At 39.1% G+C, this 25,323-nt stretch overlaps 1 protein-coding gene across 5 annotated transcripts in view; it reads left to right on the top strand.

The window, feature by feature from the left end:
* The window catches only part of LOC148026803 (E3 ubiquitin-protein ligase At3g02290-like), a 77,608-nt gene that overhangs the window by 34,185 nt on the left and 18,100 nt on the right, over positions 1–25,323 (top strand). For 4 of the 5 annotated variants that reach the window (XM_087691329.1, XM_087691330.1, XM_087691328.1 and 1 more), the window contains exons 2-4: positions 4,572–4,779; positions 6,718–7,162; positions 23,458–23,567. In XM_087691329.1, coding sequence (XP_087547455.1) covers positions 4,657–4,779; positions 6,718–7,162; positions 23,458–23,567 — 678 coding nt within the window. In that variant the 5' untranslated portion in view covers positions 4,572–4,656. Of the gene's footprint in view, positions 1–4,571; positions 4,833–6,717; positions 7,163–23,457; positions 23,568–25,323 lie in introns of those variants that run through there. The other variant, XM_087691332.1, reaches the window with a different exon arrangement.

Consider the following 25,323-nt stretch of genomic DNA (forward strand, 5'->3'; position numbering starts at 1 on the left):
AAAGTGAATGAATGAATGTTGTAAATGAAGGAAAGAGTGTACAAGATGCTCGAAGGTAGAGCTGTCCAACCGATGATGCTCATAGGAGTGGGCTGAAGGAGTAGTTGGAGAGTAACATCTGTATGTGACAGATGTTGTAACCAATAGTTGGAGCTGAGATGATGTTGAAACTAGAAAGGTAGAAGGCTGGAAACCAAAACACAACAGTCTGGTAAATGCAGCAATGTGATTGCTTGAAGATGATGGTAGATGATTATCAGTAGCAAGTTGGAGTTGGGTGCTAGTTGTAGGAGCAAGATCTGATGTAAGGTGGCTTGCAAAAGCACCAAACACAGGGTTGTATTGATTGCCTGCTAAGTTGGAGCAATTGTTTGGTGATGGAAGTGGGATGATGCAGTCCTTGGGCAGTTGATCAGAAAAACAGAGCCATAGAGCACCTCTTGCAAGATGGGAAACAATAGATAGAGGTCGCTAGGTGATGAAGGGGTGGTGGTAACAATCGTGGTGGCCTGGACAGCCATTTGAGGGAGAGCTGATAGCTGAAACCTGCAAGATAAGGGATAAGAAGAGTGGCTGAGTAGCCACCTATTTATAGATGTGGATCCTCCCAAAATTAGGGTTTTGACTTAGAGACAGAAACTTTGGTAATCTTTGAGTTTTGGGGTTGATTTATTGAGCTAGATTTATTGTGTAATGCATCTTTTTTAGCCCAACAAATCCATGGTCACATATGCTATTGCGAGGCATTGTTTGACAAACATAGAGAGTTGCTATGATTCTTCTCTATTTTCAGGAGCTAATATGATCTATATCGACATCAAGTTCTCTCTTTGAGGCACCTTGGTGTTGGCTTGATCACCCACTATTTGGTTATCCATGGTCTTATTCTGATGGTCGTTGTTGTATGTACTATGATGAGCCATTATCATTGTACCATTGTATTGTACCAGATCACCTATGATTTGAGAGAAAGTGTTAGCAGATTAGTCATTTCATGTGTGAGTCTGTGGTATAGGCACATTAGTTTGTAGATGCGTGATCTACTGGGGCTTGTTTTTGGTGATTGAGTGTTTATTATTGGTTATATATTGATCTGGATAACCAACATATTTTATTATTATTTTATTCAATTGGTTGACATGATCTTGGATATTTCTAGCTGGGCTCTTTCTCATCGAGTGATTCATCACTTTTGCCGACTTCTTGAGCAGGTCTTGTTAGGGAGTGGGAGTCGATGCTAGTGTCAACTCAACCAGGGACTCATTATATTATTTGATTGTCTCATGTCTTGGGATATGGGATTCTTTTGCAATCTTTCTTCTTTCTTGTGTTGTGTAGTCTATTATAATAAATTCTTACACTTTCATCATTGCACCCACTTCTGAGATAGGCTTTGAGGGAGATTGCTTCCGTGATGATGTGAAAGTCAACAAAAGGTGTTCTTGGATTTTGAAAGGCCAAACTTCGTTTTTCCTAGAGAGGGGGGATCTTTAGCTCTTAGAGCACTTTTGCTTTGGACCATGTAGAGAAATGATATAGCAAACATAGAAATCAAAAATTGTATGACAACAGGTAGAACACAATCTGTAGAATGTTGAATGAGAATGTGGGAATGATAATGAAGATGATACAATCAGCGAGCCTTAAACCTCTATTTCGGTAGCATTGGGACAGAGGTGTATGAAGGTGATACCGGAGTGTGTTGTACTCGATTGGATCCCAAAGCATAGCAGCAGCAATCTAAAGGTGTTTGTAGAAGTTTGTGTGATGTGGCAGCAGTCAAGGAGTCTATGATGTCGAATAAAGCCGAGAAACCTCCAGGATTTAGGTGAATAGTAGGGCAGCCTGTGTAGATGGGAAATGCAAGTGCAGCGGCTTGATAAATAGCAGCAATAGATTAGATGTAGGTGGAAGCTTAGGAAGATGTCATGGATGTTGAGCAGCTTGGGATGCAGCAAAACGTCGAACGCTACAAGGAATCCATGATTTGTTGGGTGGTAGCAGAAAGCAGAAAACACAATTGCTGCGTATGTTGGAATAGATTGCTAGGCAGTAGACACTGTCACAAGGACGTGAAATTTTGTTGCTTTGCTTGGCATTTGATTAAAAGTTAATCAAATGTGCTAATTTGATTTTCATATGTGAGGTGCAAGTTAATTATTTCACAGTGTGGAATCTAAGACCTTGAAATATTAGTTAATGCCAAAGGCAAAAGTTGTAATAAGTTATGCTTGATAGATACTACATGGTACTCGGTGTCAGATTTGGGCCTAGACGAATTTATTGGCCACTAATGTCAGTGGTGACATTAGAGACTAGACATTAATTAATTAATTAATGCCAGTCTAAGGGTCAATAACTACTTAGGGATATTTAGAAGACAATTTAGCTTAGTGAATTTAATTGTTAGCAAGAAAAATTGATTTTTTGAGTACTAGATCAATTATTAAATTAATTTTCAAAATTAATATTCTAAAAATCAATTTAATAAGCTGGGTGGATAATGTTGGAGAATGAGATTAGAAGGCGGCATTTGGCAAAACTTGCCCATGTAAGTGGGAAAGATATTTTTAGGGGTTCGTGGAAGTTCTTTCTAGCCATTGCGAGAGGGAACAAGGTTGCTAGAGAGCAAGGAGAGGTTGTTGATGTGGTTTGAGCCGCTAGGGATCTGTTCTACAGCATGTGATAGTAGTTTGGAGCCCTCGAGGAGTAGATGATAGCAGCCCAAGGTCCTTTTGGTGTAGATGTCGGTATACAAAAGGGGGCAATAGTCTTTTTGATGGTCCTATGTTGTAGGTGATAGCTTCTATGGTTGTTTGAGTAGGGCATAAGTAGCTTTTTAGTGTTTCTTGCAATGAAACTTTGAAGTTTCTCTCTCTACAACATCTTCTCTCATCCCCGAGCTATCTCTCAAGTTATCTCAGCATTTTCTAGTAGTTTGAGCCATTAGAGGAAGAGATTTCAGTCAATCTCTATTGGAAACCCTAATTTACAACAGAAATTAGGGTTTGAGAGCTGCCTCAAGATGTGTGCTCAAAATTGAGGGCCTAGGACTTGAATTCTAGCAGTTGAAATTGAGAAATTTTAGGGAGATCCAAGAGGCCAGCCAGCCAATATTAGATTTGGGGCTAAATTTATCTTTCAAGGAGCAAGGTGAAGGCTAATCCCTAAGCAAACTAAGGGGCAAATTGGTTTGGAGGCTTGGTAGTTAGTTTTGATAGCAAGAGGCACTTGGATTAGTAGAGGAGGTCTGAGGATCTCAGTTGTACTCCGTGCATTTGCAATAAAAGTTAAAGAAATACTACAAGAGGTGCCAATTTTGGGGGCAACAGGTTGTCCATTGTCCAAGATTAAAGTGGTAAAGTGTGCATTTCAATTTTTGTATACTTTCTGGAGTAGGAAGGCTGGTTTCAAACATCCTGCAGGAGGAGGCTAGATGAAGAGGTAATGATGGTGCTTAAGATGAAGAGGCTCTCTAAACAAGGTCTCCAAGCTATGAGGAGCTTGTACTTAGTGGGGGCAGCTCGCAGATGTGTTCCATGAACTGAGATGTCCCTTGGGATGGGGTGTAGGTAGTAGTGGATAGTGTGCTGAGAGAAGTTGACTGTAGTGAGGGATTAAAGATGCACACACACAAAACTTCAGTGTATAGAGGATTGGGGGTGTATTTGTCCAATTGTCAAAAACAAGCAACTTATTTTTGGTAATTTTGTGTTAATAGCTTTTTGGGGCTGTTTTAAGGAGACTAAATTAAGATTTAATGAACCATAATTATGATTGAGTGCAAACCCTAATATTAGTGGCTTAATGTGTGTAGCCATGGCCAATGCTTCTAGTGTAGATGGGATTGGGAGCTTATCTAGGCATATGTTGGAAGCACATGCTCTGGCTGAAGGGCATAGTTGCTGTGTAGTAGGAGCTACTGGTCCCCACAAGCTGTTAGTACCATTGGTTATTGTGAGAGGAGAGCCACTTGGGGAAGGGGGGAGGAAGGGGTCATTATTGTCATTATGACTTCATGATTATGTTTAGCAAGATCACAATCATTGCCACATTTAGCTTGAGGGAGTCCTAAGGTTAACACTGATGACAGAGGGCGTAGTTTTATTGGAGTATGAGCTACTGGTGCTGCACAAGCTGCTAGTACCATTGGTGACACGAGATGGATTATTGTCATTATGCCTTTCATGATTATGTTTAGCAAGATCACAATCATTGCCACATTTAGGTTGAGGGAGTCCTAAGGTTAACATTGATGACGGAGAAGATGGACCCCGGCAGATTTACACTTTATATAGAGGAGGCTTTATTTATTGAAGTGGCAGAGTTTGCATCTCAATGTGTTTGTTAAAGTTTTGGTGCATGTGAGTTAATACATGTAGTAATCTTCTCAGCATCAAAGAAAATTCTATTGCCAGTTATTACTAGGTGAAACAAGTATCTGTATTTCGCATGCGGACTGAAATACAGGTTTTCCTTTTCCTTGTATGAGACAATGGATGCCATCAAATCTTGTACTAATTGAGGTTTCTGGTGAGTACTGTATTCTAACCCTGCTCTGCTTACTGCAGGCTTTAAGAGACATGACAAACTTCATCTACTCAAGAGACTGAGGACTGCACTATTTACTGTATATTAGCAAGCTCAAAATAGCAAATGGGAGCTTTGTGCTGCTGCCCAAGGATGGAAGATGTCGATGATTACACAACTTATCCTTCAGGGTGTATTTATCAACATTGCTTCTGCTTTAGATGCTGCCTTCGAGTTTTTTTCAGGATGGTATGCTATTATCATAGCAGCTATACCAGCTGTATGCTTGTAGCTACTTTAAGGTTGGCAGACCCATGATAAGAGTTGAAATGCATGCTTGTTCATTTTTTCGATGATCACATAACTCATCTTTCAGGCTCGAGGATGTATGTATCAATGTTGCATCCGCTTTAGGTGATACCATTGAGTTTTTCTCAGGATATTATGCTATGATCACAGCAGCTAAATGCATGTATCTACTTTTGGGTTGGTGAACCTTATGACAATGATGTTGAATATGTGCTTGTTCGATTGTGCAAGTGTGTGTTTTTGCCTCTGCTAAAATTGGAGTCCTCATTGGATTCCTTGTCATCTATGTCATTATTGGAAGAAAAAACATAGCAAATTGATTCAAAATTGTCTTTTGTTTTTATTGGAGTGAGAGCAAGAAAATGAGAGAGTTATGGAGTAACGAGATGAGAAAAGAAGGGGGACAGGGGGCACGAAGGGAATCAGGATTTTGGGGCATGGAGGGAGGGTGTAGGCTAATGCTGGATCAAATAAACATATCTGTTCCTCCCGTTTTTCTACAGAAATGGGTCTAACTAGTGCTCAAGAATGTCCAATACTGGGTTTATCTAGTATGGGAGGTTCTGTATTCTATGAGTAGGTGTTAAAATAGTGGGATCACCCTAACATTGGATGGTCTCTTTAATATGGACTTGGTAGGTTGAATAAGCTTTGAATGTTGTAGTGGCTTTGTAGTCACGAGTGCTAACCTGCTGTCACTCCTCACTAGCTTTCAATGGTAGTGGGGTTATGAAACAGCTCTGGGATCTCTTACCTGTTGGCTACAAAGAAGTTGGTGATTTTCTGGGAGGGAGCTGAGGTGTTAGAGTTTCTTTTGTCTTTCCTAAAAAGCCACATTTGTTTCTAGGTCTCCAATGAAAAGAGACCAAGCCAATGTGGAACGGCAATCACTGGAGCAAGTGGGTGAACATCTTCTTTGAAAGGAAGCTACCTCCCTCCAATCCCATGATTTGTGGGACATGCAAATCCACCTCTTTTGTTTAGGTGACTTGTTTAGATGTGCTTGTTATATCCTCACGCCAAGTGAGTAACCAACAAGAATAGGTATAGTGTTAGATATATGGTGCTTTGGTACTGAGGGTAGTGAATGAAGATGTCTCTGACATGTAAAAATTAGGTTTTCAGTACTGCCACCATGTGTTGACAATACAAGCAACTGGGTTCAGTAATCTTGTTGTATGTAAATATGAGGGCTTGATAATTGGAGATCTAAGCATAGCATATACCAGGCTCCCCTTTAGCTGGCTAGATGGGTATCTAAGAGCATCCATTCTACAAGGTAATTGCATGGGAAAATGCATGTAGAAGCATCATGTCTGCTGCAAACTTAGCACTTTGATGTTAATCTAGAGCTGGATTACTTGCCCAGTATCCACTTTTTTGATTTCAAGGTTCTCTTGGCAACGACATGCACGTTTGACTATCTCTGGAGGTCAGATGACGAGTCTGTAAACCTTGCTTGACAGAAACACGGGAACAGATTGAAAAGGCTAAAACAAATATGTTTCCTGTGTAAAATGTGTGTGAGTAAGTGTGTGAAGGTTAGCTGCAACAAATTTGGACACATCAGGGTACATGTTGGCTAAAAAACTTAAATGGACTTTGAAATTGAGACTAGAGATGAGTACCAGATGGACATCTGTGAATCGGCTGTGTTCTGGACCAATGTAGTTATAATGCTCATCAGTGTCTACCATTTCAAATAGTGCCTGTGAAGGTGTGGTTTTAGCTTTTTGTTTTTCCATGTAGAAGATTCTGTAGTGTGAGTCAATCACGGAATTAAGTCTAGCTTTTTTGTTTGTAATGCTTAAAAGGTGCGCAGGTGCTTCTTATTGTTGGCTGGTTTCTTATGAGTTCTTTACAATGCCTTTGTTGCAGTATGGTGCTTTATTTCACAATCCAGATGGTCGTGACTTAGCTGCTGCAATGCAAACTGTGGGGGCTCCTTCGTCTGCTGGTTTATTAGTTGCAACAGCTCTTGATACTTCTCCAGATACTTATAGAGCTCCCCCAAGGCCACTTCCTTATGATGTGGATCCAAGGTATGTTAGGCTACAAAGGGATGGGTTGGTTTCAAGGCGTGAAAAGATAGGTATGAGCCATGTGCATAGTGGGGAGACCGAACCGTTGCGACGGAGCAACAGTGAGGAGGGAGAGCAACTGATCACAATGCAAAGACGGAATGGTATCGAGTATGATGATGAAACCCAAGGCTACAAGCCTGATTCTCCAGGTAAACGCCAGTCAACCAAGTCAATGGCACGAGTGGAGTCCATAATGTCATTCGGTGATGATGAGGACATTTGCCCAACTTGTCTTGATGGTAAGCATTCTGCTCTTTTCTTTGAAATTTGTGTAGACATGACGTCATTATTTTGACCTTTTGTGTTTCCTTCTAACAAGAATAGCTATGCTATGTATTTTTAATGAATTAAACGATGAAAGTTGTTGTATGAATTCTGATTTCATAAGAAAAGTATGTATCAGGTTGCTTTTATGTTTCTGCAGCTAGAGAGACAAACATGGCACAATGTCACAAGAAAACTGGTGTAATTATAAAAATTCTCTCTCTTAAAAATCCAAGAATAGCTAAAAGACACAATGCATACTGACTCATCAAGTTTTCTCGAGTCGTTGTTAATTTTCGTTTCCTTGCATCAATCTATACTTGATCATATACACTATATAAAAGTTTGCTTATGTAAATTTTCAACTTGTCATTTAAGTGGCACTAGACTATTTATGGCCATAACACTTCCAATGATGATCTTTTAACATTGACTGATTTGAAGCCTTTGTAGGCACAAATTCTCATCAACTTGGTGTGTATGTTTCACGAAATGCCTCTTTTTGTCAAATGTTCAACAGTTCTCAAAGCCATCACACAACAGTATCCAGATAACAAGAGAATTGGCTCTTACCTCATAGGAGTAGTGTTTAAGTTGGAGCAGAATATCTCGATGCTATCTATTGGCATATGGCTGGTTGTAACTGTTTCACGTGTAGTCACTTAAATCCACGTTGGGGTTAATAGAGCTACTAGGATTTGTTTACAGCACTTCGAGGATCTTCATTATTTGTTACTGGAGATAAGGACTGGGTTCGAAATATATGATTTGTTCTTAAGGTAGAAGAGAAGAAAATCAGTAGAAGTATTCCTCTTTGTAGTTGTGTCCTCTCTCACCCTTGTTTAGCACTGCTTTGTGTTTATGCTCGCCATCCTACGTAATGGCCAGCCAAGAATATGCTAGAACCTTATGCTGTTTTTTCTTTTCCACATTGGTAATGTTTGTTTAGCTAATGAGAGAAATGAAACTTGCTAACTTATAAACCAGGGAAATCCAAGGAATGAAATGCCACCTAGATCCAACCTGCACACAAGGGACAACACAAACCATGGGCATGTAGAAATAAAGCATAATATATGGACATCAAGCTCATCTCCTGACCATACAAGCAAACAGGTTCACCCTTAAGCTTTGTATTAACAACATAATGGGCCATACTCATGTTATAAGTGCTGGCGTCCCATACCACCAACCCACACCACTTGGTGTGGGGAAAAATGAGGGAATGTTGGCCTAGATCCCCTCTGAAGCACGATTGTTGTCCTAAGCAGTATTCTTAGAGACAAAGTTGAGAAAACGACTCTTGATTGAGCAAATTGACTCCCATTTTGCCTCCGCCTCAAGATGAAGTTTCCACTTGACTAAAGATTCTGGGTAAATGGTCCTTTGGGATTGTTTAATTTTATAATAAGAATCACTTTAGGTTCCAACACACTATATGGAGTAGCGTCCTTGAGCTATGGGTCTTCCTTGATGGGGACTACCAATTCACCTTGTCCAATGTATTCTTTTAAATGACTTGCATGGAAGTTCATCTGAAAGGATACACTGCTTATTTTCTTGGTAATTTGGAGTGATTGACAATACCTTGACATTATTTGTAGCATATGCTGGGGCTTTACTGCATTGGTTACAATCTTTGGGGCTTGGAAGGGGAACACCATGTGTAGGGGGTTTTCTGAGGTTGATTGTCCTAGTGCTTTGAGAGATTGACCTTAGTATCAGTTTGGGAGAGTTCTGACTGACCTTGAGGAGGTGATGTATATAGCCATAAAGTATTATAGGAGGCTTTTTCAGCAAGAGGAAGTGCAACCAGCCTTCAATAAAACCATACAAACAGATCCAATAACTTGAATAAAGATATAGGGGGAGCTACATTGCTCTTGCACAGATGCTCTAGTACATTGAAACAGCATTGGCCCAAAACCTTTTCACCCTTGGTGGTAGCTCTTTATTTCTGACATGAAAGTACCATAAGTTGGCACTTCAGCCACTCACGAGCAATCCTAGATCCTTCAAGTATAAGTCCGGTACATGGTTTCAGTTGCAAACAGGCATACACTGGATTGGTTCAGCCGATCTAACATAATTTGGTACTCTTGCCACATGTCTCAGGTCGAGAACACTGCGAACAGTAGTTAGTTGTCAACATCCATGAAGGCTGAACAGTAGCACAACCACCAATCAGCCTCTACAATAGAGGAACTAACCACGAACAACTATAGAACAGTTTTGTCTGAAATTGGACAGCTCCACCTAGGAGAAAACACCATCCCTAGGGCATCCACTAGCTTCGTCAGGCAGAATTGGTAGTGGATCTGCTGTTAACAGAAGAATGAGCATCTAGAGCAACATTCTTACTACCAGAGCCAACCATGAAGATTACTATATGCCACTCAGCTACTTGCGATGAGCATCACTATGCCATCTTTATGCTGATCCCAACTTGGTACATCTTCTTTCTGTATGAGAAAAGCAAAGCAAAATGCAAGAATCAGCTTTATACAGCAAAAGACAGCTTTAGCAGTTAAAAAAGAAGAAAGCATTAGAATATTGACTATTTATTCAGGTTGTTGCCATGTCAGCATGCTATGCTAGCAACCTTGTCAAACAGGTGTCATGCTTATAGTCAAATTAATACTCTTTGAACTGTAAAGAACGCTCATCTACAAAATACAAACACAATCATATTACAAATGCATAGACTGATAAAGAAACACAGCTAGGGCTACAATGAACATAGAAGATAGTGAAATCTAAATAATGTATGAATATATACAATGCTCAACGCAACAAACACACTATGCAAGGTAAAAACTAACACCTGAACTTTTGCATCTCGAGGAACAGGGAAGCGAGTATGAGTGGGAGAGTGTGTTGTACTCTGATGGATTCCGAAACACAGTAGGTAGCCTTTGTGAGTGTCCACTGGCAGTAGCAAACGTAGCAGCAGCATGCTGGCAGGCTACCAGGCTGTACGACAGCTTCAGGAGGAGGCGAGGAAACAGTAAATGCAGGCTGTTCCGGCCTAGAACAGCAGGCATCAGTTGGTAGAAGGCTCCAGTACAGCAGAAGGCTTGAAGACAAAGGTCAGATGGTAGATAGCAATGAGCAGCAGCTCTGGCTGAGATATTTGCTACTTAGAGGGTGTGGACAGCAGTGAGAAGGCACTTGCAGGCTGCATAAACAAGATTTAGGCTGAGTGGTGGGCAGCTTGTATATTTACAGATGGCTAGGTCCTTCCAAATTAGGTTTGGCTTATGGGACATTGATACTCTCTAGGATTACATAATGAAAGTTTCCTGTAATTTTCAACTAACCTTGTTTCGGGGCTGTTTTAAGTGGCTAATTAGCAGGCAATGCATTTTTAGCTCAACACCCCCTCTTAGGCCCAAAATTGGAACTAGAAAGGGACTGCACTAGCCGAAGCCCATACCTTTTTCTTTTTATCAAGGTGCCCCACCTCAAAGCAACGAGGGCTATGGACAAAGGATGCATGTCGGTTGTCCAATGGCCTACCAAGACTATAGAGATGATGGTTATCTTACCAAGGAAGCCCAAGTGATCACCTTGGAGAGGCCAAGGCATCGAATAAAGGGTGTTCATCGGTGGCCTAGTAGCCTACGAGGACTTGTAAAGGCAGATGGAACCACAGTGGACTTTGCTTTTCCTCCCTTCTCCCAAAATTTTTGCACCCCTTTTTTGAAGGGCTTTGTAATGTGTCACGGGGATTTGAAAATTTGAGATGCTTTAATCTTGTCGATAACATTTGATTAAGTTATTAATCAAATGTGTAAGGTTGTTTAGCACATGTGATGCACATGGCAGTTATTTCATGATAACTGGCCAAGAACCCTGAGGATATAGTGGGTGTCAAAGGTAAAAGTTGTGATAAGCTATGCTAGTTGGGCTTTTGGGGTTAGCTAGTGTCAGTTATGACCCTAGGACAGGTGTTTGGCCAATAACTGTCAGTGACGATACTAGGAACTAGCCTAAGGGTCAACAGAGGTTAGGGATGACTCTAGGTTGCAAATGGCCTAGCCGATTTAATTATGAATGGTTACATTTAATTTTGGGTAGGGTCAGAAGGGGTGAAATTAATTTTCAGAATTATTTAATTTTTAAAAATTAATTAAGTAGTTGGATAGTGCTAAAAATGGGTTTAAAAGGTTGCCACTTGGACAAAAATGCCCATTTAAGACTTAGAAAATGTTTTGAGGGGTTGGAGAGAGGGATTCAGTTCATTCAGTCTGCAAGAGAGAGGAAGGAGATGTTGGTTTGATCTACATCCATTGGAAGACCATCTGAGGTAGCTAGGGACATGAGAAAACCAAATTGGAGCAGGTGACAGTAGTTCTTGGCTTCCCAAGAACTAGCGAAGCAGATTGGGGCTGGTGACAATATTAAATGTTGTTTGACAGGCAGCAATCAGATTTCAGGTTTTTCTTACGTGAAAATTAGAAATTTCTCTCTTGTGGCATTCTCTCACCTTCTCCAACTTGTGCTCAGTCGTTCTCGATATTTCTCAGCCATTGGGATTAGATCTCAGCCAAATTTGGTGGGTAGCAGAGAGATCTCTACTGTAAATACTAAATTTCTGTAAAAATTAGGGTTTGACAGCCACCTTAAGACCCATGCCAATAGGAGAAGGCATCTCATTGTGAAATTGGTATTTGAAATTTGTGTAATTGTTAGGGAATTTAGATGCCAACCCATTCATTGTAAATTGGGGTAGCATTTTTCCAGTTTGTGGTTCCAATTGTGCAAGTCATGGGTGAAAAGTTAAGGGGCAAATGGCCCAAATTGCTAATTGTTATTACAACAAGGGGCTTTTGGAATAGCTAAGGAGATTGTGGAATCTCATCTTGTACTCATTCTATTAGCGATCAAAGTTAAAGAAATACCGAAAGGGGCGTTGGTTTTTGGAGCCAACAGGGTATTCAATATCCAAGATTATATTTAGGTAAATGGCATATTTCAGTTTATGTTTATTTGCTGATTGTTGCAATTAAGTGCTTACTCAAGGAATTACCACCCTCTCCAAGAAGGAAGCTAGTTTCATGGTTCCGTTGCCGGGATACCACTCAATCCCTTGATTTGATGGGCTCGAGGCACCTGATTGCAAGTGTAAGCTTGTGCTTGTGCTGATTTTGGCTCTTTGGTGAGCAATTACAGCAATATGTCTTCATATAGTGAGGTGTAATCAAGCAATGGTGATGCCTCTCAGTATGAACATTCACATTGGAATAAAGGAAATGCAATGCCTTATCTTGGAGACCATGGATAGCAAGTTGAAAATATTGTTGTTGGGCAAGATGTAGGGTCCTCAAGGTATAAGGAGGCTAATGACAATGAAAGTGAATAGAAATTTGATGACCAGTTTAAGAATCGAATGAGGACAGTAGCAAATCTCTTTGCTGAATTAGCAAAGGATCCTCAGTTCACATGATTTTTGAATGCTTTAAAGGATAGTAAGAGCAAGAAGAAGAAGTCATCTTCTACACCTTCGAGACAGCCAGGTGCACCGAAGCAAATGCCAAAGTCTTGATGTGAAGCTCCCAAAGATGTTAATGAAGCAAAACAATTGGTACTTATGGGGCAAGGATTGCAAATGCAAGGCCATCATGGAAGTGCCAATCCAATGGATTTTGGACAGCAGAGCATGCATGCTGTTTTTTTTTTTTTTTTTGGGCAAGTAAAGTGTGGCTAATTATGTTACTCAGAAGGCCGAATACAACGAAGTGCACATGCTCAACAGGCTAGCTGGAGCTGATGCAAATCACAAATCCATCATGTATACAAGCCTTTCAAGGTGGTTTGGGGGGGGGGGGTTGGGGGCAAGAAGCCATGGAGGGGGGGGTGGGGGGGGTGGGTGAACACCATCTGGGGCTACCCGCTTGCATCATGAAGAACAGGTCATGGCCGTCCCAAGTGCGCACAAAGTGAAAACGGAGTTTTGGACGGGCTCGAGACTCGCCTTGCACCTGGTTCCAGTCCTCCTCACAGTAGGAGCACATGATGCTTGGCGGGGCCGAACTTTCCACAAGAGGGAGAGGTTGCTGGATTTCTCTTGGGGATATAGGCGGTTGGGCGGAGCTCTTTTGGAACGGCTGGATAGGTTCTATGTGGGAGAGTGGGGGTACTCTCACGGAGGCCAGGTAGGGCAGTTGGCTGGTACCACTTTGTTTGATCACTGCCCGGTTCTTCTCACTCTTGATGCTCCCTCTTTAGCCCATGGCGCGTGATCTTCTCGGATCCGAGATTCAATCTACAGGAGAGAGGAGGTAGATTGAGTAGCTCTAGACTAGGGAGTGGACCAAGGGGGACCAGATCGTAGAGGAGGTTGCAGAGGCCTAAGCTGAGTCGAGTAGGATCTGCTAGGAGACAGCCCTATAGGCTAGGTAGCAGAGTTGGGAGGAGGAGAGAGCACTCCGGCGAGACCTAGCAGCCACGTAGAGACTACTCCAGGAGGCACCAGGGGATTCCACTCTCCACACGTAGGAGGTGTGCGCACGGGCAGCCCTCACTGGCCTTGAAGACAGGCGCTCTGAGTTCTCCTTCCGTACCTCAATAGCTTTTTGGGTGCGGAAGGGGGACATGATGTGTATGGAAATTTTTCAAGTGCATCAGACTCACACCTTAGGAGACCAGATTCATAGCCTTTGTGATAAGCACAAGAGGATTCGGTCTAGCCCAGATGAGGTGTTGGAGATTGCCACCAACTTCTATAGACAACTTTTTTAGTAAGAGGCAGTCTCAACCAGAGTATAGCAATGTAGACAGCAGGTCTGGGATTGCATTCTGCCCCTGGTCATAGAGGAGATGGGACGCTCCCTCCTAGACCCCTTCACAGAGAAGGAGCTAGCTAAGGCCTTCAATGCACAAGACGGACAGAAATGCCCAAGGAGGATGGTCTGTCTAAGGCCTTCTTCACTACCTACTGGGAGGTGGTGAAGGACCCTCTACTACTGGCCTTTTAGGAGATTTTTGGCTTAGGACAGATGCCAAGGAGTTTATTGGCAGGTCTTTTTAGTCTTCTCCCAAAAGGGGGAGATCGGTTGGAGCTATCCTAGTGGAGACCGATCACACCACTCGCCTCTTCTTCTCCCTCTCTCCTTTGCTTTATTCATTTGTTTATATTTGTATTGAAAACAAAGACGAGTTTCATCTATAGTGCATTCTTGTCTCATATGCAGGTGTATCCTTATCGTGCTTTCAAGTGTCATCGCACTCCACATTTGTATTTTCTCTTATTGAAAATTTTTAAATCTCTCTCCATATGTATGAAATCTTCCTTTATATATATAATCTTCTCTTCCCATTTGTACTCTTTTGCCCAAAGCTCTCGATAGTTTGCATGTGGTTGTCATAATCCACCCTAAGCTTCATTCCAACATACCATAGTTGCTTGGAATTTCAGAAACAAAGCAACAAAAAGGGCTGAGAGACCATTGAAATGAAGTTCTGCTCCTAGGAAGAAATGGTAATACACGAAAGAATCACACACACAGATACACATGTATGTATGTGTAACAAACGTTTTATATATCAAATGGTACCAAGACATATTGGCTCAATGATTTCAAATTAATTTAATACTCGTGTACTTTGAAAGGCAATTTGTATTATTTAAGTGTTTTAAAATATGATTAAATGTTCATATTTCTATTTAAGGGTGGCCAATGGCTAAAAGCCCTATAACTATACTTAGGCCATCATTGATGAGATACCTAAGATAAATTAAACGTTTAGTCGGATGGTTAAATTGGCTAGAAAGCTCAGATGACTAAAACTTTTACACTCAAATAGTCACATTGACTAGAAGCCCATATAATTAGTAGTTTTAGAAAGTGAAACCAGATACTCATGATCAAAGAAATAAACCATGAAACAATGAACCTATATAATAAAGTTCTCCTAAAGCTAAATTTGACGACTCCTAAAATTTAGGAGGTTACTATTTTTGGAAGTTGCTTAAATGGAAATTCTGTTTTCGTCAAAGGCTTCAGAATTTGACAAGGAACAGCTTTGTCTTTAACAACTATCTCAAACTCTTAACCGTTTGAGAGATTTTTCGAGTAGAAGGTTTGAAAGCTTTTTTCTCTAGAAAAGTGATATGTGGTATCTAAAAGAGGACATGTGTCATTTTGAAGAGATAAGTGTCATTGCACTTGTCATTTTTAGCAAACACTTGTGATTTGTAGCCTCTACTTCCGCTTTTGAGCACCCAAGTCCCACACCTATATATTGGAGGTATCTCTTAATTTGAAACAAGCTCTCGTGCTGAAATTTCAGCCGCTTGCTTTGTACTCTCAGCACTTTCTACTTAGCTTGATTTGAATCAAAGTACTAAAGAAGAGAATCAACTTGTTGCTTGAACTCGGAGTTTGCAGAAATTAGGATTTCAAAATTTTAAGTTTTAAAATTGCAACAAATTAGTCATTTTCTATATGGTTTAGGTACTTGGTGCCCGTGGTTTTGCTTCAATAAATTTCTATTAAGGGGGAGGAGCCAGTTTCCCTTTCAGCATGGCATCGACTCTTCTTTTCTCTCTCTCTCTCTCTTCTAATTTTCATGGTAATAATTGATCGAGTTAGTGAAGTTCAAAGTATTGTTTCTCACGTTCTTCCCTGTGCTTACATTGGTATCAGAGCAAGGACTTTTTCTTTGCTAGAACTTTTCTGGGTGACGATCTTTGGGCCTAACTTTCTCACCATGCCAAGAGGTGAAGAGCAAAGGCTCCGGTCACTCTATATGTGTATGGTTCTTTGATTAATGGAAGATACAAAGATACGAGGAGCTAGAAAGTGATTTAAAAATACAAGCTTTGATGGAGAGAAGGGCTAAAGCACGGTCTGAAGCGAAGGTGTTTGAAGATTGCCTTACGGAGAAGGCTCTTGAGATAGATGGAATTATAGTTGCGAAGGTCTATCTCAACATGAAAGGTATCAATGTTATTGACACAACTAAGTCTATGAAAGGTAACATATTATCTATCGTTCAAGGATCCACCCAAAGCGGTGACTTCAAAGTCTCATCATAAACAAGTTGTCTCCTCTTGTCCCAAGAATCCCTCCATGGAGAAGGGCACAGAGAAAGTCAAAGAATCGGCTATTTCCATGGTAGCTAAATCTCCAAAGATGCTTTTAGCAAATAAAAACAATGCTAAAAGAGACTTCAAGCATGGAGAGAAGAGTGCCAAGTTTGATGTTTTCTATGGTAAGAGAGATTCTTAGAAAGCTGCATCTTTTACTAGAACTTTGATGTTGCTTTGGGTGGTGAAGATTATACAAAAAAATACAAAATTAAGATGGCTAAAATGCATCTAAAGGATGCTACTTTGAATTGATGGCTCAAAGTTGTTTAAGAGGGAAAGTAACCAAAGTCTTGGAAAGAGTTTAATGACAAATTTAACAAAAAATTTATGTCTTCATCCTTTGAAGCCGATGTGGAACAAGAATAGGATAAACTAAAGCAAAGCCATGGAGACAATGTTGAAACATATATCAACAAGTTTGTAGCTATTTCTCTTAAATTTACATCTCTTAATGAAGTTTCTTTCAATATGGAGATGAGAAAGTTTATCCATGGATTATATTAGATAGTGGAATGGGCTGTCAAGATGACAAAGTCTGATACTTTGGAAGTAGCCCAAGATGCAGGCTTAGAAGCTGAAGGATTATATATTGCCATGGATATTTCATAAAGCCTCAAAAGAAGAACCACAAAGGAAGAAAACGAAGATGTTTGACCAAAAGAAGTTAGATAAACAAGAATCAAGGCCATCTTTGCCATCTAAAAGAAGCTAACATATCAGTAGTTAGCAGAATATACAAGACAGGGACGGAGTTTCTCTTGCGGAGAAAAAGGATACATGGCTGGTCAATGTTCTAATAAGGCAAAGAAGGAAAATGAGCCCCAAAAGACACCTCAAGCAAATGTTGTACCTAAGGAATCCTTGCAATAGGTTGAAACTCCGTCACAGAAAAGTAAGCTTGTTATGGCCTGGGGTAAGATTGCTAATCAACCTGTTTTCATTCATTTTGATACAAGGGCTACATATCATTATATTCTTCCTCAGATTCTTGAAACTCTGCATCTACCAAAGGAGAGATTTGGGATACCAGAAATGGCAGGTGCTACTTTTCAAGGAATGGAGTTTGAAGTTATGTCCATTCTTGGAAAACTATGAATTGAGACAGAAGATTATGTAGATCATGTGAGTTTTGTAATGGGAAATCTTGGTTATTTTGAGGTTATATTAGAAATACCTTGGCATAGAAGAATAGATCCAACCATTGAATGGAACCAAAATAGGTTTAGATTCCCTTTCAAGGGTAAAAATGTATCTTTTGATGTGGGAGTGGAAAGAAACTCTATTCTCATCTTATCCCATATACAAATTTGTAAAGCAATGAAAAAGTCTATTTTCTCGTGCTTGATTTTTATCAAAGTTTCTAACAAAGAGTCTAGAATTGAAGAGCCCATCTTAGATATGAACAAGGATTGAATGAGTTTCTTAAAGGAGTATGATGATTGTTTTGCAGACACTTTACTTGACGAGTTACCACTAGAGAGGCCAGAAGATCATCACATTGATCTCATTCTTGGGAGTTTACCTTCAAATAGGCCACCCTATCGTGTGAGTCCAATACAATAAGAGGAGATCATGAAGCAAGTGAATGATCTCTTGGAAAAGGGTCTAATAAGACCTAGTTCCTCACCTTTTTGTTCTCTATTTTCCTTAGTGCAAATGAAAGATGGATCTTGGGGCATGTATGTGGACTACAAGGTCCTAGACAAAATTACAATTCAGAAATGGTTTCCCATTCCAAGAATTGATGATATCTTGGATAGATTGGTTGGATTCAAAGTATTCAGCCAGATTGACTTGAAGAGTGGCTACCATCAGATAAGGAATACTTCTCAAGATATTCATAAAACAATATTTAGGACAACTTTTGGTTTATTTGAGTTTCTTGTGCTACCATTTGGTCTCACCAATGCTCCTTTAATCTTTAATAGAATGATAAAAAGAATCTTTAGTGCACATTGGAAGTTTACGTATACTTTTTTTAATGATATTATGATTCATTCAAAAGATAAAGAAAAGCATAAGCAACACTTGAAAATAGTGTTTCAAGAACTCCACAAATACAAATTTTATGTGAATGGAAAAAAGAGTAAATTTTTCTTAGAAGAGATTCACTACTTGGGCCGTATTATATCCAAAGATGGGATTCGGATGGATCCAAAGAAAGTCAAGGCTATTATAGAATGGCCAGAATTGATTAGTGTTCATGAAGTTTGAAGTTTCTTGGGATTTTACTCTTATTATAGGAAATTCATTAAATGGTTTGTGGTGGTTGCTGGACCATTATACGATTTAATCAAGAAAGCAATGGCATTCTGATGAACCAAATTAGAGAAGTAAAATTTTAAAGCTCTAAAGTTTTATATTAGCGAAGGACTTGTTTTGATTATACTTGATTTGTCGAAACCTTTCTTTGTGGAATGTGATGTTTAAGAAGACTACATTGATGTAGTCTTAAACTAGGAAGAGCATGCAGTTGCTTATGCGACTAGAAGGTTGCAAAATGCAAAAAATAATTGTTACTACCTATGAAAAGGAGTTAATGGCCATTATTCAAGCTTTAAAAGATTGGAGATACTATCTTTTAGGTGGAGAATTTCTCATCAAGACGGACCATGAAAGTTTGAGACATTTTCTCAACTAATCAAAGATTTCTGAAAATCATAGTTGATGGGCCAATTATTTAGCTTAATTTAATCAAATACTACATATTCCTAGGAAGCAAAATAAGGTAGCTAATGCCTTGTTAAGAAGATCTTGGATTCATGTAGTGTCCATGATTCATCATACAGATTTTACTAATACGAGGGACATGTATGCTTCTGATGAAGATTTTAAAATCATTTAGGAGAGTTTACAACTTGGTAAAAGGATAAACTTCTAAATTATCGGTCATGAGGACATGTATTTTTGAAACCTCACTTAACATGTGGATTATTTTTTAACCACGTGGTTAAGTAAATGTTAGACATATGAGGTGTAATTGGAGTTAGACTAAATTTATGAGCCCGAGACCTAATAAAATCATGGGATGCCAAAGGCAAAAGTTGCTATAAGTTATATTACACAAGTACTTAGTGGTATTTGGTGTCAATTGTTGATCTAGGTCATTCATTTGGTCATAAGTGTCAGTTAGTGACACTAGAGAAGTGACGTTTAATAGTACATAACATCAATCTGATGGTCAAAGATGGCAGAGACACTCGGGAATGGAAGTTGTCTAGCCAATTTCCTTATTAGTCAGTCAGATTATTTTTCAGGATACTAAAATAATTATTAGATTAATTTTCAATATTTAAAGACTGAAAATAAATATTTTATTATAGATAATACTGGAAAAATCATTTGGAAAGGTTGCAACTTGTCAAAAATATCCATGTAAGATTGAAAAATGTCTTTAGAGGTTGAAGAGAGGCATTTTAGTGTATTCAGCTGTAAGAGAGAGTGAGGAGATGTTCCTGGTCTAATTTGCAGCCTTTGGTGGACCTTTTGAGGCAGCCAGGAGGAGGAGAAGACAAATCAAAAGCAGGTGACCATCTACAGTCTGTTGAGATAGGGGCAACAATAAATGATTGATTTTTATTAGTTCTTTGCATTTACAAGCTGTTGAGACGCAGTAAATGACAGATTTTTTTTTGTTCTTTGTAAAGAAAGTCTAAATTTTCTCTGTCCTCTGTATTCTCTCTCATCTCCGAGCCTTTTACAACCTTGCTTCAAAGATTATAGCATTGAGATCACCAAAGGCTGAGAAATTTCAGATTTCTTTGGTGTAAACCCTAATTTGCAGCAGAAATTAGGGTTTAGCAAGAACCTTGAGAAGCGTTCCAAAAATTAGAAGCTCCAAGACTTGGATTCAATATGGTCGAAGCTGATTTTAGTCAAATTCAAGTGAAGGGACCAGCAAATCAATGAATTCGGGGTATTTTTCATCTCCATCAAAGCGGACGAAGGCCAATTGATTGCCCAAATCAAGGGAAAAATTAGATTGAAGACTTGCTTGTCAGTTTGGAAAGTGAGGGAAGTTTGAATACCGAAAGGGATTGGGAGAATCCAATTGTACATCAACTTCTTCTTCAATTAAGTTAAATAAATATCGAAAGGAATGCTAGTTTTGGGGCCAACAAGGTGTTTAATGTCCAGGATTATATGGTAAAGCGTGCATTTTAGTTTTGTGAATTGTTTAATTGTTGTAAATAGTGCTTAATCAGGTTATTTACCACCCTATCCGAGAAGGAAGTCTAGTTACATTATCAAAGCTGGATTTCTTTTGATGGAAAATAAGCTATGTGTTACTAAAGATTTCATGCCTAAAGTAATAGAAGAATGTCATGTGGCTCCTTACATGGCTCATCGTGGTATTTTGACCATAATCAAGGCACTTGAAATGTATTGTTTTTGGCCAAGTCTTTGACGAGACATTGAACAATTTATCAAAAAATGTAGTGTGTCAAAAGATTAGTTTAATCGCCAAAAGTTTACAGGGCTTTTACAACCATTACTAACGCTTAGCCAACCTTGGAAAAGCATTGCTATGGATTTTATTTTTAGCTTACCAAAATCAACAAATGACAATGATGGCATATGGACTATTATTGATCGGTTTAGCAAACACGCTTGTTCAATTTCAATCGAGAAGACTATCTTTAAATATTAGGGGTTACCATGATCCATCGTGGGTGATAGAGATTCATGAATCACTAGTTTCTTTTGGCGAGCTCTTTTTGAAAATTTGGATACAAAGTTTACATTTTCTTCTTCTTATCATCCTCAAAGAGAGAGCCAAAGTGAGATAGCCAATTTCACAATATTTTATATGCTAAAGTGCTATTGCCATGGAGCTAACCAACAATGGAAAAAGTATATCTTTGATAGAATATGTCTATAACAATACAGTTCATATTTGTACAAGTAAAGCATCACTTGAGATAATATATGAAAAACCACTCTTATTACCTATTCTCAAAACCAGGGAATAGAGATTTCATGTCGATGAGTATGTGCATGATATGGATACAGCTTTCGCCCATGTTAAAGCTATCCAAAGATCTTAAGAAAAACAAAAGAAAGTAGCAGATAAGCATTGAAGGCAACTGATTTTATAAAAAGGAGATTGGGTGTTGTTGAAATTTGACAAAGCTCGTCTAAGAAGATATTAATAAACCTTCATCTCAAGTCACTAAGCTTGCATCAAGAAAGTATGGGCCATTTCAGGTCACTGGAAAAATTAATGGTGTTTGTTACAGGTTACAATTTCTAGAGCATTGGAGATTTCACAATGCTTTTTATATCTATCTTCTAAAGCCTTATGAAGAGCCTCTACCATTGAAACCTGTAATAGAGAATCCACTTGAAGTAGATGCTCTACCATTGAAACCTCTAATAGAGAATCCACTTGAAGTAGATGAATAGAGAAGATACTTCAACTAGAGAAAATAGTCTTTTATATGATTGGAAAACAAGAAAGAAACATTTCTAGAAATTTCCTTTTGAAATTTAAAAATTATTCTCATTTAGATTTTAAATGAATGTCAGAAGAGTATTTTAAAGACTATTCAAAAATACTTGCAACTCATGAAGAAGTTGTCGGATCAGAAATACTTCAAGCAACATCTTGAGGATAAGACAGATATTAAGAGAGAGAGATGTAACAAATGATTTGTATATGAAATGTTACCAAGGCATATTGGGTCAATAATTTTAAATTAATTTGATGCTTGTGTACTTTGAAAGACGATTTGTATTATTCAAGTGTTTCAAACTATGATTAAATGTTCATATTTTTTTAAAAGAGTGGCCAATAGCGAGAACATCCTATAATTATACTTGGGTCATCATTGAGAAGATGCCTAAGATAAATTAAAAGTTTAGTTAATTGACCAGAAAGCTCAGATGGTTAAGGCTTTTACACTCAGATAGTCACATTGATTAGAAGCCTATATTGAGTGGTTTCAAAAAGTGAAACCAAATGCTCACGATTGAAGAAACAAACCATGAACTGTTGAATCTATATAATGAAGCTCTCTATAAGCTAAATTTGGCAACTCCTAAAATTTAGGAGGGTACTATTTTTGAAAGTTGCTCAAATGGAAATTTTGTTCGCATCAAAGGCTTCAGAATTTCACAAGGAATAATTTTGTCGTCAGTAGCTATCTCAATTTCGTAACCATTTGAGAGTTTTTTAGAGTAGAAGGTTTGGAAACTTTTTTCTCTAGAAAAGTGACATGTGGCATCTAAAAGAGGACATATGTCATTTTGAAGAGACAAGTGCCCCCTACACTTGTCATTTTTTATATATGGAAGGTGTCTCTCTTCATTTGAAACAAACTCTCGTGCCGAAATTTCAGCCATATGCTTTGTACTCTCCTATCTATCTCTTATCCAAGAAGCACTTTCTACTTAGCTTGATCTAATCAAAGCATTAAAGAAGAGAATCCAACTTATTGCTCGGACTCGAAGTTTGTAGAAATTAGGGTTTCAAAATCCTAATTTTTAAAATTGCGGCAAATCAGCCCTTTTGTGTATGGTTCAAGCACTTGGTGCCCATTGTTTTGTTTCAATAAATTCTTGTCAAGGGGGAGGGGCCGGTTCGCCTTTCAACGTGATGTCAATAGTACCATAGCGATTTTCTCTTCAATATATTATGATAACTATTAGCTTGTTTTGCCTTATGATATGGTAATGTGGTGCAATTGCTGGAAGCACGAAAGATACGTCCTGAAGCTTTTACTTATGAAGCATTATGGTGTTTTATACATTCTAGCATTTTGTAACAGGCTCAAAATTGGAGAAATGGAAAGAGGAAATCTAGGTTGCTTGAAGGTTAAAGTATGCCATTGAAGTTTTGTTTACATGTTCATTACTGTTTTCAGATTTTCCTTGAAAATGTCTAGTTGTTCAGCAATAGGAAATAACTGAAGTGTGGCTTTGGTATGGCATATTCTTATTTCTAAAATCTGATGATTCTATTCCATCTTTTGGAGAGTGAAAAAGGGCATCAAGGTAATGAAGGTTCTACATCTTTAGTACTGTTTTTCACTTTTGCTTTAGAAATGTGTACTTTTGGGGGAGAAGGTATTTGTTAGGACATTTGGAAAGAAGGGCGATTGGTATTGTACAATCTTATAAAAATCAGGGATTGCTGTTGCACTCCGATGAAGCTATTTCATCTTTTGGCAGGTTACACAAAGGAGAACCCTAAAATAAGCGCGCAGTGTGGGCATCATTTCCACCTTGGCTGCATATATGAATGGATGGAAAGAAGCAAGTATTGTCCTGTTTGCGATCAGGTATATGTGTAGATATACATTTATGAAATAGCAATGTTGCATTACAACCAACTACATAGCTATGTGATAACACAACAAGTTATCACCCTATGATGACTATTTTAGTTACGCATGGAAGTCTATAAGACATAATTGCTCATTGCAATTTCGCTCAAGAAAAGTGTGGGCTCTGCTCTGGCAGGTCATCTTCCATGCAGTGGAATCCAAACTGGAATAAATTGATGTATTGTTAAATTAGTCCAGGCTCCTGAAACCCCAAAACTAAATTGACTGCCTTCTTTATCCCTAGTGTGTTCCCCAATCTGTTAAAACATGTAGGTCTTGGAAAAGACTAAACTGACTTGCATCAATTGATAGGCCAGATTAAAGGCCTTTACAATTGGCTGAAGTCTCTCAAACGCCACATTGTCCTCTTCCATTTGATGGGCCATATCATCGACAATCCAGAATCTATGTTTCCCTTTTGACAGGCAGTCTTAAGTAACAAAGGTTTGTGACTTGGGCTCAAAGGAAGCAAGCCACTGCTTTGGAACAGAAGGAAAATTAAGAAGCTAGGGGGTACCCCTGCTACTTGATCCTCAAGGATCAAATTTTTCTGCCCATCAATGATTGCCTTAGTACTCACTGACCTAGACAGACCTGACACCCTATTGATTTACTGCAGAGGGAAGCCCATCAGGGTCAGAGTTCCCTTCACATTACACTTCTACCACTGGGATTTTGAAGGAAGTTGGATGGAATCAACTATCCATCATGAAAGATAAAAGGCAAGAGCCAATTTGTGGCTTGCAATCTGTGGAAAATGGATGGAAATTTTCAAACTTACTGATGATGATTTTGATGTCTCACTTGCACTAGTCCCAAGAGTTGTGATGCTCAAGTATTTGCTTTGATATTGATGAACAGGGATATTTTATTCACACTCAGAAAATAAGATTTCAACTTGAGACAGAGTGTAATCAATCTGGCAGCCAGCTGGATAGATTCTCTCTTGATAAAAGAACAAGGCCAAGAAGGACAAGTTGAGTTCTCTGTGAAATGACAAGCCTATGACAGCACTAGCAGAAGGGACAGGAGCTTTAGCATCTTCAAGTGAAGACTGGGTCTTCTAGTCATTGGGCGACCTTCTATAACTGTGTGATCCAGAAGGTATGTGAAAGGCGGAGTGGGTTGATATGCCCATAAGCCTAGATGGGGTCCTTATTGAAAAAGTTAAGGTGCCCATGTGGTGCTTAGAAGTTGCTGGGTGGTAATATGTGTGGTGGCCTTGGATAGCTTTTAAAGGCTTACCACTTGAGTGAGTCTGTTTCTGTTTTTTATTTCTTTTTGTGGTTTTTGGTGGGAAAGGGGGATTGAGAACCATGCTTTTTTCTAACAATTTCCCACAATGAGTGCAACCTTAGGGAAAAGAACAACTGCAGTAGTAGTCGTTTCCAAGAGCCACATACATCATGCATATGTAACATACAACTCTTGGTTATGAGCCGAAGTCCTAATTACCAAGCTAGCACTTCAAATGTCTGGTGTCCTATTTGTGACATGCAAAGAGTATGGGGTATTGAGCTAGAGGGCTTCCTGTGAGCTGATGGGGCATGATGAAGATGATTAGAAGACTTCCTTTGAGCTGAAGGGGCACTGTGAATAGGGTTTCAGAAAAGCACTATGAATATGTGAAAAGGTACACAGGAAACAGACAGGAGTACCCAATTTGAACGCTGGTGAACCTTCTTTTGCTTACTTATCTAAGTTATGTATT

This window comes from Lygodium microphyllum, chromosome 13 (assembly GCF_053477565.2).
Source record: "Lygodium microphyllum isolate KBCC chromosome 13, Lygodium_microphyllum_v1.1.10, whole genome shotgun sequence".
In the NCBI taxonomy this organism is placed as follows: Eukaryota; Viridiplantae; Streptophyta; class Polypodiopsida; order Schizaeales; family Lygodiaceae; genus Lygodium; species Lygodium microphyllum.